Here is a 19,054-nt window from a genome sequence, read left to right on the forward strand (position 1 = left end):
ATTATAAGTCTTGTTTTTCTTTCATTATCCATGTGACAGCTAGTGGTCTAGCAGGACTCGTCCAGCCCATGCTGTGGGACTACACCCCTAATCTGGATGTGGACACAACTGGTAGGAACTGCATACGCTGAAAATGTCTACTTAAACACTGGGCTGTTATTCGTCATCAAATAGTCCGCAGCAGGTGCTTTGGTGGTCGTGATTTATGTTCTCTAACTGTGTTGCCAAGTGTCTCTGCTGGAGAAGTACTGCAGTGCCGGTATGTCAGACCTGTGGGCGGCCAGCTCCTTTAAAGGCTCCACCAGTGTTTACACCTGTGTGCCCAGCACACAGAGACATGTGGATAATCATCTGGAGTGGCTGAAGGTGGCTGCTTCTGTATCTGCTGGTGTAAACCTGCAGGGCATCGCCATCACAGGCTGGCAAAGGTAAATAGTAAAGGAATTTCTCACTTTCTGCTTAGTAGATGCCAGTATGGAGGTGGTGGAAGCCTAGAGGGTAGAAGACTAGGTAGCACTGTGCTCACCACATATGCCGGTGTTTATGTAGAACATAACTGCCCTATACAGGCTCCAATGTTAGAATTTATTAGGGTCTAAAGGACTTCACCAACCAGATGTTGTACCAGATGTAATGCTATACTAAGAATTGTTTTTAGCATCTATGTCAACACAGAGCTTTTAACATGGTCCATTACTGTCACACTGCCAGGTATGACCACCTGTCAGTGCTGTGCGAGCTCATGCCCGTGGCTCTTCCATCACTAGCAGCCTGTCTCCAGACGCTCAGCCACGGTCAGTTCAGCACTGAGGCCCAGAGCAAAGTGACTGAGAAACTGGGCGTTTCCTCAGTGGAGGTGGAGGCCATGGAGAGGTGAGGTCCGACATTGTTTTATGAAGTACACACACATGTACATGTTTGTATGTATGTATGTATGTATGTCCGTCCAGGTTAACAGGATTTTGTTCCCCGTGGCCTTTAGGACGTCTGCAGATGACTCTCTGTTCCCAGGAAGGAGACTGGCTGAATTAACTGTGGAGCTTAACTCACTGCTGAACTCAGAGGACATACGATTCTTTGAAAACAACATGTGAGTTGTGGACATTGGAAATCACCATTATTTCATCATTATCATTATTTAAGTCTTGGAGAGACATATTATCTTCATTTTCAGTTACATATTTTCATTTAGGGGTCCCACTAAAATATTTTTACACGCTGTAATGTTCAAAAAACACAATCTTGCTCAAAAGCCTGAAGAAGAAAACAGCTATTGCTAAGTGCAGGTCGTAGTTTGTTGTTCCTCCATCCACTCACTGTTGGCGACCATTCCCACTTTGGAGACAGCAAGGGTAGGCCATTTCATACCACTGGCACAGCTGATAATGCGCCATATTTAGTTACAGAGTATCTTTGATACAGCAAACTGCCCCTTTCTCCCTAACCCACGTTTAATAGACTGACCTGCCAAATAAACAGCTAAACAGCATAAAGTACAGTAAAAATTTAGAGCTTTCATCCTAACTTTGACATCTTATTACTAGAAGATTACATGGGCGAACAGTGAAGTAGATTCAGGTTTTCAGTGGGCAGGACAGTCAGCCAGCTGAAGGGCTGGAGGTCAGATGTTCAACAGGTCCTGCATGTGACGTCATGAGTGGGACCAAATCTAAACAGAGAGGATGGTCTTCTCTCATGGTGTAAGGGTCTCTAGACACACCAGGGAGACACATTTATGCTGAAAAGACATATTACATATTGGATTGTATGTCCCCTTGCTGGTAGACAGATCTTGTTAACTTTGGACAGACCCTCTCACTCACTTTCACTCTTTGTGCCACGCTAAGCTAATAGACTGCAGGTATTTAATGTGCAGACATGAAAATGTCATTAACCTTCTAATGTAAGTCTCACATATTCCTGAAAATGTGGAACAGTTCCTTTAACCTTTTGCAGAAATAAACATTTTAACCTCTGTTCTTAAAGATAACAGCTGAATAACTGTGTGCTGCGCTACTGTAGGTTTGTAAGAGGATGGTTCAGCCCCTACCACCGACAGAGGAAGATGGTTAGCCCTCTCATCATCATGCAGATTCACAGCCATGCGTCAACGTGAGAATAACTCAATTACAGAGACACCCTCCACTCACTCAATTGTCTTTCTGAGAATAGTTAAGAAATCTGTTTAGCCTTTAACAGGAACCCCATCTGATCTGTCTCCTCAGGTATTTAGCTACTTTACAACAGAAAGCAGAGGCCATGAGAGAGGAGATGGTGCGTCTGTACCCTGAATCGACAGCCCAGGAGTGGATAGAGGAGCACTTCAGCCCCATAGTGGCTCCTTTGCAGAGGATATCAGAGGATATCAGAGTCTGTGTCGCGGAGATGGTGCCATAGGATATTTTTGCCAGCTCAGAGTCAAACTGCTCTTTTCTTAATGGTTTGCAACAACTGAATTTAACAACAAGTGAGTGATTTTATGTCATTTTGCGCTTATCCAGGAACAGACTGGTGCACACAAACTGCACTGAATGTAGCAAAGATGTGAAAGACTATTAACGACTTTGGCTTCACATATTAAAAAAAACTTTATAGAATTTCTGCAAGTGTATAAAAGTAAACAGACAATAAAATCAAGAAACAAATCATCTTCTCATTTTCTGTCAAGCAGGGCAGAACACACCGACGTTCCCCATCAGCCTTTACACAGCCCTGATTCTGTAGACCCTTCAGGAGGAAAAAGAGCACCAAAGTGTTTGCCTGAGATTTAGTCTTTGGTTTACAAAAAGTACAGAAATGTGAAACGAGTGGCAACTATTTCACACGTAATTCACTTTTGAGTGAGCCATGGAAATCCCTCATGCTTGATTACAGTTCGCACATGCATTCATCCGGACAGCAGACTGGGCATGAACAAACATGCAAAACGTGATTATCGACTGGGTGGTCCAGAAAATTGTGGGAAGAGCACTTTCCATTGACTTGCACACATAAACACTTATTAGAGTTCAGTAGGAAGGCACATTAACTCTGTAATCTGGAGTGTACTCTCAAATAGTAATTAGATCAAAAATGCTAGGCTATGATATTCATTTACAGAGAGCTACATTTACACTAGAATCAAAGATAATGCCTCTTTTTCCATGTTTCCTGGGACTGCTTTAGAAAACTTTGACTACACTATGAAACATTTGCATGCCAAAACATTAAGATGGAGGATTTTTCCATCCCAGTTGACATGAAAATTCGATAAGAAAAAGCCTCCCAAGGCCTCCGTAACCTGACCTTACACATAAAAAAAAGAGGTTGGCAAGAAGACAATCAAAGAGGCTATGTGCTTGGGGTTACATGCACATGCCAACAGTAGAACAGCTCCCTGTGATGCCTTAGCAATGCCATACTGTCCCCAAGTCATTCCACCCAAAGTTAGGGCAAAAGTTGCAGGTCACAGAGGAATCAGAGTTCGTCTGCTTCATCATCGGAAACACTGCTGTTGTCCAAAGAATCTTCCTCCTCCTCCTCCTCCTCCTCCTCTCCATATTCTGCCTCTTCTTCCCGCTGCCTGCGTTGCTGCAGTTCCTCCAGCCCCAGGAAGCGCTTCAGCAGTGCAGCCATCTCCTCCACATCACTGGCAGGTAACAGATGGAACAGAAGGAGAACGGGGATTTACTGTATTATCTAGTGTAAATTCTACCAAGCATGTTTGTCTTTCTTTTTTCTTTTTTTTTTTTTTTAATTGCAACTATTATTTGGCTTTAATAATCAGACCATAATAAGATTCAAAATCCAAGGAAACAACTGAGAGTCAACATGTACTTGTGAGTCTTGTTTCTAGCCACCTGACAAATGTAAATCCAACATTCACTATTCTTTTAGTTCTGTTTTGGTCTCCACTAATTACTGAGAAAAGTATTTGAGCTTTATTTAAATAGGAAAAACTGAGACTGAGACCTTGGTCTCCTTTGCAATGGTGCCCCGGTTACAAGCATGAAGACATACTGACATTATCATGGACAATATACAATATAATAAACAGTATAAATCACTCCTCCACTTCAAATTCCTTCATTAAGTTATTTAATTTGCTTAAGGCATCCATTTTGACTCTTGATTCTATGCTCCTGGAGCACAATAACTGCAGATTTTCCTAACTCAGTGTTCACTTGAGAGACGTGAAGATACAACTTTTTCTGGTAATTACCACAGCACCATGTGATGAGGGATGTCAGGTATTTAAGTAGCTTACTGTATCTAAGATTGCTTTAAAAACGTACAGGAGCTGGTGCTGTGTTCACCTGGCAGCCAGGGACAGCCAGTCCACTGGCTCATACAGAGTACAATGACACATTCTAAAATGATCCCCGATGATAAAACGAAAATGAGCGGTGTCATGGTGTTTCAAGGTGGTAGGGGCAGCGTGCATATAGATAGCGTCACTATAAATCAGGTACTGACAGGAGAGTAAACTTAAAATAAAAGCTTCCCATTAGGCCGTGAGAGACATGATCCATTTCTGTAAACGAGCCCATTTTTTATTCTTAAGCAAGCTCATTAACATGCAATTTAAAAGACAGCTCTTCATCAATAAATATCCCAAGGTAAGGTGAGCATACTTTGTTGTGTTTGCATTCAAGACAAGTTTACGCTCTTCAGCTGCTATACACTCTACTATGTTCACCAGCATGTCTCTAACTTGGTGCGGGGCAGGTAGCGTGCAGAGGGTTTATCAGAGCTGAGGCTGATGGGAACGATGAGACTGAACCAAATCAGTAAAGTTGTGTGTAGTAAAACCAAAGCAGTGAGCTCAGAGAGGCTGAAGCGCTGCATAGAGCAGGTGGTCATTCTATTACTACAAGAGACACCTTTCACATGACACAAAGTCATTTGACCCAATGTTAACAACAATAAAATTGATATACTGAAAATCTGTAAGTCTGAATGACTATTGCTGAAAAAAGGATGTGATGTGACTAAAAACTGAACAGATTATAACTTATATGCGTTGGAACTGTCAGCAGCAGATACCTACCTGCGTCCCCCCAGTGTGGCGCTCTGAGTCAGGGGGTAGGAGAAGCCTGCAGCCAGCCGCAGCATCAGCAGGTAGCCCATCCCTAAATAGCGAACCCTCTCTTCCTGGACGCTGACGTCACACAGCTGTGTCAGATCCAACACAACTGAGAGAAAAGAAAAATAAACGTAAGATCTAATATTCTGCAATTTCAAACAACTAGTGGAGACCGCTGTGCTGAGTAAACCCCCCCCCGTCTGTGGTGTTACTGACCTTTCTCTTGCCCCTTCTTCCATAACGTCAGGACTAAAGTATACAAGCTAAAGCTCTTGAGCTCAATCAGGTTCTTGGTTTTGTCGAACACAGCCTCCTCCCATTCCTCCATGTTCTGCATGGCAACAAACAGACAGCCGGTCACGTAGAAAAGCTTCCACGGGGTGCTGTCTGTGTGGTCCACGCAACACACAAAGCGGCGTGAGTTGCAGTAAGCAAATGTGGAAAGTTAGGTAAATTGAAAGTTGCAAATTGGTCAACAGATTATGTAAATTCAGTGTGTGTGTGTGTGTGTGTGTGTGTGTGTGTACCTGAGCTGTAGTATGCAGCTGCTAGCCCAATAGATGCTATACCTGCATTTAAAATGAGAGGCTTATAATATTAGAGGCAATACAGGGAGAGAGTGGAGGAGATGGTTTAATTACAGAGTCTGAATGTATTAAGGGGACATTGGATGACCTACTCTGAGATGTTTATTGAACATTTCAATGTATAGATTGTATGAATATGCACATCCTTACCGACAAGAAGAGACCAGGAACGAATGCCCGGGGATCTTTTCAGGTGGAGCAGGGTGGGGCTGTGCTCCTCTACCATCATGTATCCCATCTGAACGGAGGCAAAAACAGGAATGTAGTACTTCATATATACTAAAAGTTAACTTTACATGATTATAATACCCTTACCTTAAGGATCAGCAAACCCATATCACAAAAAAATGATGTTCTCAGTTGTCCTTAGGGGTATCTAGCCATGTAGACTATTGGTTTTAAACTACTGAATTGAATTGAACTGAACTGAACTTTGGTGCCATGTCTTCCCAAGGCTCGACTACCAACTGTGCACAGGTAGGGCAAATATCCCGGGGCCCCAGACCTCTAAATGCTCCAGGCTTAATGTGTATGAACAGAGACTCTCTGTGTCTAATTATTATTATTTCAGTTTTGAGTTACTAAGTTCCATATTTCTGAATAATGAGCTCACTCAAATTACCAGGCAGCAAATCTTCTTTAGAAACCCTGTAGGGAAGTGGGGATAAGTGGAGGCCATTGGGCCCCCTAGCAGGTCAGTCCTGTCCAGAAACAATGTCTAGTTACTCTGGATCATCCAGATAAGTTGCTGACAATACGCAGTTTCATTGGCACTCTTTTCTACTTGTAGAAACAGTCACAAAACTGAAATCTGTTGATAGTATGCTCTGAGTATTATCCAGATTGACCAGGATATTCTCACTGGAGCTGCTACAAATGGCTGATTAGACATTTCTCCATCCTGTGAGCAGCAGAGACAAAAATCAGAGCATATTTTTCGATTCCAGCCGACCCTTTAATTCGATCTATCCCAACCGGGCAAGAAAGATGCTTCTGCTGATGATGGTGGCTGGATGTGATGGATAATAATTGTCCATTTATCAGAGTTTCACCAGAAATGTACAACGACACCAAGTACGAGACATTTTGTATCACTTACCTTGAACTCTTCTTTTTTTCTCTAAACTTTCGCCCAGTAGATTTAGCAAAAAAAAGCTTTTGTAGGAGGAAGCACATGCAGTAAATTATAAGGAAGTCCAATTCATATTATTGCAACAACTGCTCTGAATGGGTGATACTTCCTTCCTGGATCCGTCTGTTCTGATTGGATGGATTCACGTCCACGCTGCCTTCAAAATAAAAGCTTAAAATGTAGGAAATATCAGCAAAAATACGTATTTGGCCGTGTAGTCATTTTTACTACGAAAGTATTTATATTTTCTACAACAAAATTGCATTTTCAAAATATATTTTCTTTTGTTTTGTGCCGAACAAGGTTGAACTTATTATTATTTTGACAACACCCACTTTTTCAGAACAGACCGCTATTCCATTTGCGCATGCGCCCCAGCTCGCCGGGGTACAGAATGGAGTCGGACGTACATAGACACGACTGGCTTGAGTAATAGAAGCATTTCAAAGCACGAGTTTATGTAATATGAAATAACCGCTTGGGTTCAAGCGAGCAGTGGCGCGGAGGCCGCCCACAGACGACTGGTACTTGAACCTAAAAGAGTGCTGAGTAACGGTCAGGCTGAGTTCACCTGCTGTGCTGTATCAGTGCTGCTCCTCTGACTGTCCTCTGCAGTTTGTCCATGTCTTTGTCTGAAAGAGCTGTGAAATAGAAACCGTCCGGTGAGTTTCCTTAATATTCGACCTTGTTGTGGTACCACGGGGCCTGTCACTGTGTCAAACCCACGCACAGCTCAACAAACATACTGACTACATTACCCGTCTGCAGAGGAAAGACGGCCCGTGTCGCAATAGCATGTTTAAAATCCCACAGTTAGCTAGCTAAAATACATTTCTGCGGTGCTAATTCACGTTACACATTACCTAACAAATTATTGATTGAATTCACTAGTTTGGAGTGGAACTAATGCGAGCTGTGGTGAAATATTCACTCCATAGTTGACATTTTTCGTATTTTACATCATGACATGAGAGTGACACTGTTCGCATTATGCTGTATTGTTGTCACGGGATACTAGAGTGTGATGTCATGGCCATTGTGGCTGCTGTTGTTGGCTCTGTGTATGTAATTAAGGCGAGCCATTTAAATTTTAATGACAGGGTACTGGTTTGTGTTCATTGCCAGTTTCCCACCATTAAAGCGTTTTTGTGATAAGCGGGCTGCCTATGATAGGACAGTGGGGGGGGGGGGGGGGGCAGCGAGAGGAGGGTGGAGCTGACACATGAACACACACAGCAGCAGGCTGCAGGCGCCGTCATCATGCTTCACCCTGCTTCAGAGTAGACATGCTGTGAGGAAGTGATCCGCACTGGGAAGCTGATAGGGCTGATCTATACGCACATGACTATCACACTCGTTTTTGCAGATCACCACCGAGGAAAATGTCAGAGGTCAACATGGCAAAGCGCAAGGAGAAGTGTGAGAACTGCACCAAACAGGTGAATTTCTGCATCTGTATCACTGCACCGCCTTCCGTGTCAGTCGACTCTCTCATACATGAATTTTAATTGTTGATCTTCCACACAGTGCAACAAGAAACAGAGTGACGATGGTGCCGACTCACACCAGGAGAAAGATGAAGTGAACGTACAGGTAATGGTCACCCACTAATTTGACTGATCTGTTAAAAATCCGTCCTCATCAAATTGTGTATGAAAGGGGATCCACTTATTTTATATATCAAACTCATCACAAAGAGTACCATTCAGACTGTGATGAGAGTTTCAGTAATGTCTCCTGTTGCTCTTGGGGGTGGGGGCTCTAAAGTCTGAAAAATAAGCCAGATGTATCTCAGTTTGGGCTCAAAGAATATGCGTTTGTAAATGAAAGCCTGTGTTTCAAACTGGAGGTGTGCAATGGGCATTTACCAGGCATGGAAGGTATAAGAGAATCTAAGACATAGATGCATAATGGGAAGTGCAGTAACCAAAAGTCAAGTCAAGTCACTTCAGTTTTGACCGTTCTTTTTCAAATATCTTGTGAGTTGTGGACTCAGCCACAGCTAAATCTCTGGAATACCCCTTTAAACTATCAGATTTGTCTTCACGTAACACACTCAAGGTGCATGAAGGGTCCCAGTTGCTGCTGAGTGCCTGTCTGTCCTGCGATGGTTGTCTCTCAGAAGAGGAGAGCCTGAAGATCTCTCAGCAGAATCTGGAGGAAGTGGAGCGGGTTCTGGCACTCAATAAGGTACAACACGCAACCAGTCAGCCTCTGAAACCCGAGAAAGGTAACTTTGAGCAACACCTTACATTGTCTCCATTGTTTCTCTGTCCCTGTCAGAAGTGTGACGTGTCGAAGCACAAGGTGCTGGTAGCGTCTATATGTCCTCAGTCTCTGCCTTTCTTTGCTGTCAAGTTTGGTGTGGACATCACTGAGGCTGCCCACAAAGTCTGTGGCTTCCTCAAGAGTTTAGGTGAGCAAGTGGGATTCATGTCGCTGTTTGCCTCCACCACCTACTCATCAGTATCTATCATGGATGTTCGACATTCTCCTCCACCTACTGCTCTCCCTGTGTCACTCTCTCAGTTCTTGTCTCTGGGTTCTCGCCCTCAGGGGTGCAGCATGTGTTTGACACCACTCTGGCGGCAGGATTCAGCATCTTAGAGAGTCAGAAGGAGTTTATTCAGAGGTACCGCAGGAGGCACCACGACTCCCACGCCTTGCCCATGTTCACCTCCTCCTGCCCAGGTAAAGCCACCTTACTCCTCACCCTGTCCCTCCTTATTCTTGTCTACCTCTGCACTGTTTTTATTCCCCAAATGTCGGAGCGATTTTCCAGCCAAATGGACTCTACCCTCTTCCCTCTGATATTTGCCTCAGTTTTCATCTTTCATCTTTTTTCCCTTTTCGTACTGCTGCTCCTCAGGCTCCTGACTGTGCAGAGAGTTCATTTGCATGCCGTGTGCTGACTAGGGGGAGACAGAGCTTCTTTTAGAAGTAGAGATAGGAGTGGTGTGCTGGTGAGGGCAGATAGAAAGCTTGTCTTTCACCACTCCCTTCCTCAGAGATAGAAACAGAGAGAGTTAAGCACCCCTCCAGCCTCCCATGTTTTTTCTCAGGAACAAATGCATAGACTTCCAGGCATTCAGTTTGGAGGATTGCAACTGGTCCTGAATGTGGCGTAGCACAACTCCAGAGGAAGTTTACAAATGGGTGATTTTATCAGAATGCTTTGATAATTATATATACAGGTTAAGCTCAATTTTATGACTAAGTGATTAATCATTTAGTCTTTATATTGTCAGAAAACTGTCAGAAATCACACTTTCCACAGCCAAAGGTGACGTCTTAAAATGTCTTTTTTGTTTACCCAACTAACCATAAGCTAAGGATACGTTACACTTAAAATGACTTAAAACAGAGAGAAGCAGTAGATCATCCTCCTAATTGAGAAGCTGGAAGTTGAGAAATTTGGGTATTTTTGATCAGTTTTGTGTATAAATGATTTGATGATTAAGCAATATTCAAATTTTTGGCTATTGATGTTCTTCTTGCTTGCTGATGGTGACTTTTAGCCAAGCTCCGGTGGAAGCCACACTGATTATAACATCAGAAAATCAGGAAGGAATAAAATACTTGTTATTGGTTTGGAATCACATGGAATAGTTAAGGGTTTTACACCGAGAGCGGCTCCATCAGGATTTGGAGAAAGTATTGGACCCTTGGACAATGTACAATATGAAGCTTTTTATACTGTATATTTGTTTTTGACTGTGTTATCTTTTGGTATGTTTTTTTGTCTATAAATGTAAGCATCTGATTCAGGAGCACAGAGGATCAAGACCTATTTTAACTGTGTGTGTGTGTGTGTGTGTGTGTGTGTGTGTGTGTGTGTGTGTGTGTGTGTGTGTGTGTGTGTGTGTGTGTGTGTGTGTGTGTGTGTGTGTGTGTGTGTGTGTGTGTGTGTGTGTGTGTGTGTGTGTGTGTGTGCGTGTGTGTGTGCGTGTGTGTGTGTGTGTGTGTGCGTGTGTTTACAGGGTGGATCCGCTATTCAGAGCGTGTCCTGGGCAGTTTGGTCACCCCTCATATCTGCACAGCCAGGTCGCCTCAGCAGATCATGGGATGTCTGGTCAAAGACTATTTCTCTAAACAGCAGGTGAGCATCAGCGGTCATAATTAGCCGTCTGTCGATGGTTCTACACATTATTTTCAACACCAACAGTTGCTGTTATAGCAGTGGTATCGGTAAAAGCTGGAAGTAACCGATTAATAAGGTGGCGCCAAATTACAAATGTATAAGCTGTGTTAGTTGTCTATGTATGTAATGAGTGTACTGAGTAGTATAGTAGAGCAACTCTGTCCTGTCAAGTTGTAAACTTAGATAAAGGATATGAGTATGTGTTGGGATCAGTTGGGATGAGAAAGTGCACAATGGAAATGGTAATCTGGTATTCTCTGAGCTTTTATTGTGAAAATATATGTAAAATTCATAATACACCAAAGAATCTGCCCGATGATGTTGTTTTCCCTCGTGCCTTGTCTCCCAGCAGAAGCTGAGTCCGGAGAAAGTCTATCACGTGTTGGTGGCTCCCTGCTTTGATAAGAAGCTGGAGGCTGTCAGAGAGGAGTTTTACAACAGCCTCCTGGAGACCAGAGATGTGGACTGTGTCCTCACCTCAGGTGCAGCTCTCTTTATTGTACACACTGCGGCCCACAGCCAAATGACATTTGCAAACGAGTTTGTTTTTACCACTAAACACAGTTTTATTATTAAGGGAACCCTCGGTGACTGTGGAGACTCTGTGGTGTACAGTTAGTAGATAACTGATTATATTTCATTTTAATCATGTCTTAGCATCAAATACATTTTATTGTTATACTATTAATTACCAGTCATCAGTGAGCTCACATAGAAGTGGGCTGCCAAATATTCCACGTACACACCCTAACAAGCCAAATCCACTACATCTCCATTTATTTTTCATTCTGCCCTGTTGAGACCCGTCCATTTGTGTCTAGATGCATTTGAGACAGGCAGCACCTGACACCTGTCATCACGGTTCATCTCAAAGTGGCCTTTTGTGACCTTCCTCAGTTTGTTTGTTTTTATCTGTGGAGAAGCTGAAAGCGCTGCTAAACAAAGAAATCTGCCTTTGTTCTCATACAGCTAGCAAACAGAGCAGCTGTGGCAGTTTGGTACCTGATGTTGGGTGAAGACATTAAAGCCTTATGCAAGTTGTGGGTTTTAGATTAGCTTTTTTTATTGCATTCTGTTGGGTAGTTTAACCCATTATTCCATTTGCATTGCACACCAATGATTTTGTTTTTATGTTTCAGGGGAGATCTATTACCTGATGGAGCAGAGGAAGGTTTCTGTGGAGGAGCTGGATTCCGCTCCACTGGACCACGTGTGAGTAGCTGGACTGGTTGTCACCCTGTCAGTTATCTTTGGAGAGAAAAAGATAAGACATATCTCCGTGGTGCTGTTTGGTTACTGAGACCCAGGAGAAAATAAGATTTTAATATTAAGATTTTTTTTACATAATTAAAGTATTTGGGATGTAAGAAACATATCACAGACTTTTTTTCCCTCAAGGATAGCATCATTTCCTAATGACAAAACAATACGTTTCTTTAACAGTTCTTTCTCATTTGATGAATTTGGGAAACAAATGTAAAGCAAATTTTAAAACCTGCCCTGCTCTCTGGCTGTCTTCATTCTCTTCTACTGAAAGCTCAAAGTCCCACTGTCTCCCATAAAGGACATTATGGACAGGAACAGTGTATCTTTATAAATGTGGTCACTTAAAGCATCTTGAGATAACGCTGTTATGAATTAGCGCTATATAAATAAAGATTGATTGATTGATTGACTTAAATACCTCACTGCCACAAAGCGTGTTTTTAACACCCATGTGTGTTAGATCACTAGAAAGCCCAGGCTGGTGCCATGACAGTACAGTAGCTCTCCTATAGACTGCATAAATGGTGCTTGACTTAGAGGTCAGACTCAGGCCCCCCCACACACGACAAAAATGAATTGCAAGTGCCCCTCCCACTTTGTTTACTGTATTGTCCGTCCAACCTACATGTTTTTAAAATAGAGTCCAACTCAGAATTTTACATTTCAGTTGTGATAGAAGCGTAGCCTCAGAGTAGGCTGTGTTGTCGCTGCAGGCTTGGAGAGGCTGGAGACGTGGCGCTGGTGAGGCACGAGGGCCGAGGCTCTGAGGGCTTTCTGGAACACGTCTTCAAGCATGCTGCCAAAGAGCTGTTCGGCCTGGACGTCCACGAGATCACATACAAGACCCTCAGGTGAGCCACACAGACGAGGCTTGAGGCTTCTTCTGGTGGAATATACTGAAGCCTCAGTGGAAGTCCAGTCATCCAAGTCGCGCCTTAAATGCCCTGGTTCCATCTGAGCTGATGTATAGTTCAGCTCTATTGTTCCAGCATCATTATCCCAGAGTGTGAATACTTTAGAACAGCACCAAGTGTATCATATTGTCATATCATAACACAAATATAATTTCTTTCTCTCAAACTCTAAACTCTCCCTTGTACTTTGTTGGTTTTATAGGAACCGGGACTTTCAGGAAGTGACTCTGGAGCGTGATGGGGAAACTCTGCTGCAGTTTGCTGCCGTCTACGGTTTCAGGAACATCCAAACCCTGGTTCACCGAATGAGAAAAGGGCGTGTGCCTTACCAGCTGGTGGAGGTGCTGTCTTGCCCGGGAGGTAACAACAGAACTACTGCTGTGAAAAAAGGACTTGTTTTTACATTTAATCCTTCCTGTGGTAGAGACATGACTTGATATGCTGACCTTTCAGCATGGACCTGCTGTTGTGAACCCTTCTTGTGTCTCCCATGTGTCCACTCAGGGTGTCTGAGCGGTCGCGGTCAGGCAGAGAACGAGGCGGGTGGCCGGGTGGATAAAGCCCTTGTCCAGCAGATGGAGGAGGCCTACAGCAGCCTGCCAGTCCGACTCCCAGAGGTGAACCCCGCCCTGCACACCCTCTATCAAGACTGGCTGCAGGGCCAGGACTCGCCGCAGTCCAGCACACTCCTGCACACCCAGTACAGAAATCAGAGTCAGATCCACACACAGCCCCCACACATGCAGTGGTGAGCAGGGGCCGGGAGTTTCACTTTAAGGACATGATGGCAGCCTCTGGCTGATACCGATTCAGCTTGGACCATCTCATCGATCATGCTGCCACCATGACGGACTGGCTGAGAGCCACACTGCACAATGGACCAGTGATGTTGCATCAGGTGCCGTTCTTCCATTTGGTCACAAGGGGGCAGTGTCTGTATTTACAATCGGTCGATCTCCTGTGCCAAACCTGAGCCTGAGGGTCCTTAGTCCAGAATCAGTGATATCAATGATCTGCAAATAATGACTAACAGGAAGTTGGGTGCAGAGCCGTCTGATCTGCCAGCTGTTCTGAGGAATGAGCAATGTCCAGAGCAAGCATGAGCTATTAATGTCCATTTACAGAGCAATAAGATACCGGAAGCTTTGAGCTCACGTCAGTCTGCTGAACTCGTGGATGCTGAATGTACACTTGAAGAGTCTAAGGTATTTCAAATACAAACTGTCCAATATGACACACACTGTTTTACCTAGTGTTAAAGTTGTCTCCACTGCTTCTCACTGAAAGACAAGACAGTGTGTTCTCAAACACATTGATTACTATGCAACAGTGTGGTCTGTCTTATCTGAGCAGTGAGTCAGTCAGTAGAAGGTATGGCTGAGGTTAAAGCCCTTTTCTTAACACTTTATAACCAGACTATGAGTGTTTGCCTACGTGTAACTACCAGCCCAGTGTTTGTTTTATCCGTCCTGGTCAAGAATCAGAGGGATTTTTTTTATTTTTATTTTAATGGTACATTTTATTTGTATTATCACTTTGTTCCCATTCCACAAACCAGTCTTTTTAAGTTAAATGTTTTAGTCCTTTGTTTTACAGGACCGAACACACATGTTGAGCACTAAACTATTCTGACAAACGGAGTGTGTTGAGTCCCTGTGGATGATTACAGCTCTGTCTCCTGTAGGGTCAAAACCTAATCCACAAAACACACAACAGTTTGTCATGTCACTGATCTGAAACACTTCCTCAGTGTTTTTTTTTTTGTTTGTTTTTTTCATCATCGCTGTGAGCACCACAAATGATATCACATGTCAACTTTTATTTTATTGTCACATCTCAGAACCGTAGCAGATTGAACCAAAACTACCTGTACGATTAGTTATCATGAGGGGTAACTGAGATGCTAGCGTGTTATTTTAGTGACGTGAGTCTTTAAAGGTGCTTCATTTGTACAGTGTGGAAAACCATAGAGCTGAAACTGTTAATTTATTGATCCGAAAATAAAATCAGATTCTAAGTCAACAACTGGCAGAATCGACCAACATGCCAGTTCCAGCTTCTCAAAGTTAGGCACTTGCTCCTTCTCTCTTTTTTTTTTATGTCATTACTGATTGAATATAAAGGATCGGGCTTACAGGAATAGGTATGCTTTCCTACCAAGACCTGTGAGAGTCAGAAACGTGTCACATTTTTCCGAGCCGTTCAAAGAAAGGAAAGTAAAACAACAATTTGTTGTGTTACGGAGAGATGCATACTTTTACTCCTGGCAAACAAGTTTCACCATGTTTATCTACCATCTTTTGAACATGAGTTCACCAGTTTCAGTGCATTATTCCAGAAAGTATTTGACATGAATAAACCAGATGCCTAGATTTTACTCAAGGCTCCACAGTTCTCCATTAGAGTTGTATAGTAAAGAAAGAACAAAGGAGAACGTGAATGTGGCTGCTGTGTTCTGTGCAGTCTGAAGTCTTTAAATGTCTCTGGAAATTAAAGGTTCCTTAAAAATACCATCAAAGTAACGACGTGATCAATCTGATCAGACCAAGACGGTAAATGATCTCATTTAACACCTAATAACGAGGTATGCTGCTCTACCTAAAACAATGCATTTAGTTTAGCGCACTAAATTGTTCATTCGCCCATTTAGTGCTAGTGTTGAGTTTGATATATGTGGATTAAGATCAGTGATGCTTTTCCATGGGCTTTCTTCTACTTCTCACCTGCACTCTCATCAGGACAGATGAGTACATTTAATTGTCGCTAATAGAAAACAGCAACCACAGTTCCACTCAAAGAGGGTTTACAGCCTGGGAAGCAGCTGCCAGTAAGAGGAGTGCCTCTAGTGAAAGCAATTCCATACTATTAATCAGCTGTCTCGGGAAATCCCTCTCCTCTCCTCTCCCCTCCCTCTCTCTTACTCTCCCTTCTTCCCTGCTATAAATTCCCCCAGCTGTGGTGTGGGCAGCTTGAGGGTTGGTTGGAATACTGTCGCCTGTAATGTTTGTCTTCAATGAAAGAAGCGCACTGTGAGGTAAGTCAAGTCTCCCTCTCTGTGTGTATCCATGTAAACGTGCGCTTTGGGGTGTGTTTATTTGCTTTGATGCACTTGAAGCATTTAATGAGTCACTCTGAAGATCATTCACAAAATTTCTATCGGAACAAAATATTGACTGAAAGAGGTTAACGTGTTTGCTGAGGGGCTGCTATTAATCTGTAGTGGGGGGAGAAAGTGTTCATTTCATTTACTGCAGTAAAAGTAGTAACACAACAGTGTGTATTAAAGCAAATATGAAAGCCCTGCATTTACAGTAAAGGTCATAAAGACAATATCAGTGTTGGATAATACATGATGCAGCAATGTCATAGCAGCAGTTTAATGTTGTGGCTGGTTGAGTTCTAACTTAGCATTGTAAACTGGGTACTTTTCAATCACTGGTGTAATGCAGGTTAATCGTGAATCCTTAAAGAATGTGTGACAGTAGAATATTGAGAGGGGGAGGAAAAGGATAAAACAGACCGCTTTTTAATAAGCAAAGGAATTTACAACCCAAATATATCCCTCTGTCCTCTAACCTTCGGATTACATAAAGCGGAATTCCCCTAAAAATCCCGACATGCACCAGATGGACAGAACAGACCAATTATAAACTCACATTGTACACACATTATGATCACAACATTGCACATACAGGTAGATTAGAGATCTAATGTAAAGACTGTGGATCCAGGAGGACACTGAGAAACATAGGTGTTGCCAAACGGGACCTGAGCCACTATGGAAGTCCGTTACTGCCAGTGTGATGACAAAAGTCCTGTCAGTCATCATATATGAGAGACATTCTCAAAAATGATGACTTAAGATATCAAGTCATTAGTTTCAGACTTTTTTCCCTCTCCATCACATTGGCAGAGACGAGCTTCCAAACCAAACAGAGTGGATATTGGGCACGATTAGGAGCAGTAGGCAGAATTACAGCTCCAAATCATTGCTAATGTTGCTCCAGCTCTGCTGCATGTGTGGAAAAAAAAACAAAGCAGCTGTTTTTTAACAGCTTTACACCGTGATAATACTGTAAGGTTTTCAGTAACCAGTTATTACAGATGTTTCCCTGGTTCTCGTGTCAGCACACATGTCAAACATGTTGCTTCTTGTCAGGGTGAGATGAAGAGCACTTAAATACTGCAACGCAGCATCTGTCTGCATCTCAAAGATTGATTGATCTTTTATTCCAAGGGATTACTATTGATTTAAACAGCCTCTCTGTTCGTGTAAAAGACAGAGGACAGTTGAGTCTCTCTTTTTTTTTTACAAACGTGCACGCTCAACATCACGGTCAGACCAGAGGCAGAGTCTGCCCGTTTCCCTCCTTCCTGTTCAGCAGCCTTTACGTGCTCGCGCTCTTCGCCCGGCAACGGTTGTCATGCAGTTGGACGTTTTTTGCACAGATACAGAGGCCGAATAGCATCATTACAGCCTCACAACAGTTCACTCTTAAGTTATACTTCATCATGCAAACATGCACCTCATAATGCTTTTGCCGCTCCAAGCACGTGAGCATTTTAACACAAAATTCCCATAACAGCAGTCTTTATGCCGGTGTCTGCTGACTGAAGCTCCATATTTCCCTACAGACATGAAAACCATATCAATCTGCTCATCTACCTCTCTGCAAGAAAGCAATAAGCAAATAAATTAAAGTACACCTTTTAATCATTTTTGATGAGAGGGGCTCAGAGAAGCAGGCGTGTAAACCGTCTTCAGTTGGTTTGAATGTGAACAAAAAGAACTTCATTTTTAGGTTATATAAAAAATATTGCCTTGAAGGCAAACGCACCAACCGAACTCCGTCTCCCCTGGATGTCATTTATCTGATGAGCTTTATGACAGCGTGGCATCAGCTGAGCCGTCTTCAGATCTGGCACAACACAGTACCTGGGCCTTCATTATGGTCTGCTTTTCTTTCTTCCAGCGAAACTGAAACTTCTAGGATGTCCTGCCAGTGGATATGCTTCTCTCTGCTCTGTGCTGCTACTCATCTGAAAAGCAGTGCCTCAGCCAGCAATGGTATATTGATTTTGCATGTACCTGAACTAAATCTACTTTATATTGTAAAAACATTATGAAGTAAAAAAAAAATCCCATCATTTATTGTTCTTTTTTCTCATCCAGGAGTGTCACTGAAGTGCAATGACATGGTGGAAGCTGTGGCTGGAGAAACGGTGTCACTGTCCTGCAATATATCTTTCTCCTTGGAGCAGAACTGTACGGGCATATCATATCTCTGGACTAACACATCCAGTGACAGAACATGTAACGGGGACTGGAGCTACACCTGTGAATGGGATCGTCGGACCTATGTGTTGCTGAACATCTCAAAGGTTGAGCAGCCAGAGGAAACGTACAGAATTCAGATACAGACAGACTGTGGCGAGGCTCAGTCGTCTGTCACAGTACGAGTTCAACAGCCCCACACCTGTGAGTAGATCACCATCATCGTTAACTCTTTTAGCAAATGTATGCAAATGAGTGTACGTGTGCATCATTAATATCCATTTCTATTCATCCACATGTTGAAACAGATGTATTTTCTCCTTCACCAGACCCTAAGAAAGGAGATCTTGGTGAGGCCAACACTCATGTGACACACGCCGTGCTTGGTGTTTTCGCCACCCTCATTGTTTTTGGCATTTTGGTTTTCCTGTTTCTAAGTAAAAGAGTCAGAAATGTGTTCAAATGTACCAAGGAGGGGACTCAGGAGGAACCCAACATGGACCCTGCACAGCAGAGCACCTTGATGGATGAATGCTGAAATGTGTGTTTGTACAAATATTTGGTGTTCTTATATTAATATATAGCTGCCTTTATAGCTCGTTGCCTTAATTTATTTTTTCCACAGAATTCTTTGAGCTCTTTGTACAGATTGATCCATGTAAATATGAAGATAT

General features: G+C 43.0%; 3 protein-coding genes across 6 annotated transcripts in view; 2 read left to right on the forward strand and 1 right to left on the reverse strand.

The window, feature by feature from the left end:
* hexd (hexosaminidase d) overlaps positions 1–2,639 on the forward strand; it is a 4,241-nt gene extending 1,602 nt beyond the window's left edge. Inside the window, exons 7-12 of the mRNA XM_070851540.1 lie at positions 40–111; positions 230–428; positions 712–873; positions 983–1,090; positions 2,023–2,112; positions 2,226–2,639. Coding sequence (XP_070707641.1) covers positions 40–111; positions 230–428; positions 712–873; positions 983–1,090; positions 2,023–2,112; positions 2,226–2,397 — 803 coding nt within the window. The 3' untranslated portion in view covers positions 2,398–2,639. The remainder of the gene's footprint in view (positions 1–39; positions 112–229; positions 429–711; positions 874–982; positions 1,091–2,022; positions 2,113–2,225) is intronic.
* On the reverse strand, positions 2,564–6,875 carry cybc1 (cytochrome b-245 chaperone 1). Of its 2 annotated transcripts, XM_070851543.1 has the most exons (6): positions 6,752–6,875; positions 5,803–5,890; positions 5,593–5,634; positions 5,282–5,452; positions 5,030–5,174; positions 2,564–3,628 (listed from the first exon to the last, which is right to left on the reverse strand). In XM_070851543.1, exons 2-6 carry the CDS (start codon positions 5,888–5,890, stop codon positions 3,457–3,459), a joined length of 618 nt encoding a protein of 205 aa, XP_070707644.1. In that variant the 5' UTR covers positions 6,752–6,875; the 3' UTR covers positions 2,564–3,456. The 2 variants fall into 2 exon arrangements, with proteins under 2 accessions (XP_070707644.1, XP_070707643.1); XM_070851542.1 differs by lacking the exon at positions 6,752–6,875 and having other exon boundaries at positions 5,803–6,168.
* A 265-nt stretch (positions 6,876–7,140) lies between these two features.
* On the forward strand, positions 7,141–15,174 carry narf (nuclear prelamin A recognition factor). 3 transcript variants are annotated; one of them, XM_070852410.1, is made up of 12 exons: positions 7,141–7,446; positions 8,151–8,223; positions 8,312–8,377; positions 8,846–8,974; positions 9,068–9,200; positions 9,341–9,475; positions 10,765–10,883; positions 11,275–11,407; positions 12,065–12,137; positions 12,905–13,042; positions 13,308–13,465; positions 13,610–15,174. In XM_070852410.1, the coding sequence occupies exons 2-12, from the start codon at positions 8,167–8,169 to the stop codon at positions 13,855–13,857; spliced, it is 1,389 nt and encodes a 462-aa protein (XP_070708511.1). In that variant the 5' UTR covers positions 7,141–7,446; positions 8,151–8,166; the 3' UTR covers positions 13,858–15,174. The 3 variants fall into 3 exon arrangements, with proteins under 3 accessions (XP_070708511.1, XP_070708510.1, XP_070708512.1); XM_070852409.1 differs by lacking the exon at positions 7,141–7,446 and having other exon boundaries at positions 8,060–8,223; XM_070852411.1 differs by lacking the exon at positions 7,141–7,446 and having other exon boundaries at positions 8,060–8,223; positions 11,278–11,407.
* Positions 15,175–19,054: the final 3,880 nt, after the last annotated feature.

The sequence above is a fragment of the Pempheris klunzingeri genome, chromosome 20 (genome assembly GCF_042242105.1).
Source record: "Pempheris klunzingeri isolate RE-2024b chromosome 20, fPemKlu1.hap1, whole genome shotgun sequence".
NCBI classification, from domain to species: domain Eukaryota; kingdom Metazoa; phylum Chordata; class Actinopteri; order Acropomatiformes; family Pempheridae; genus Pempheris; species Pempheris klunzingeri.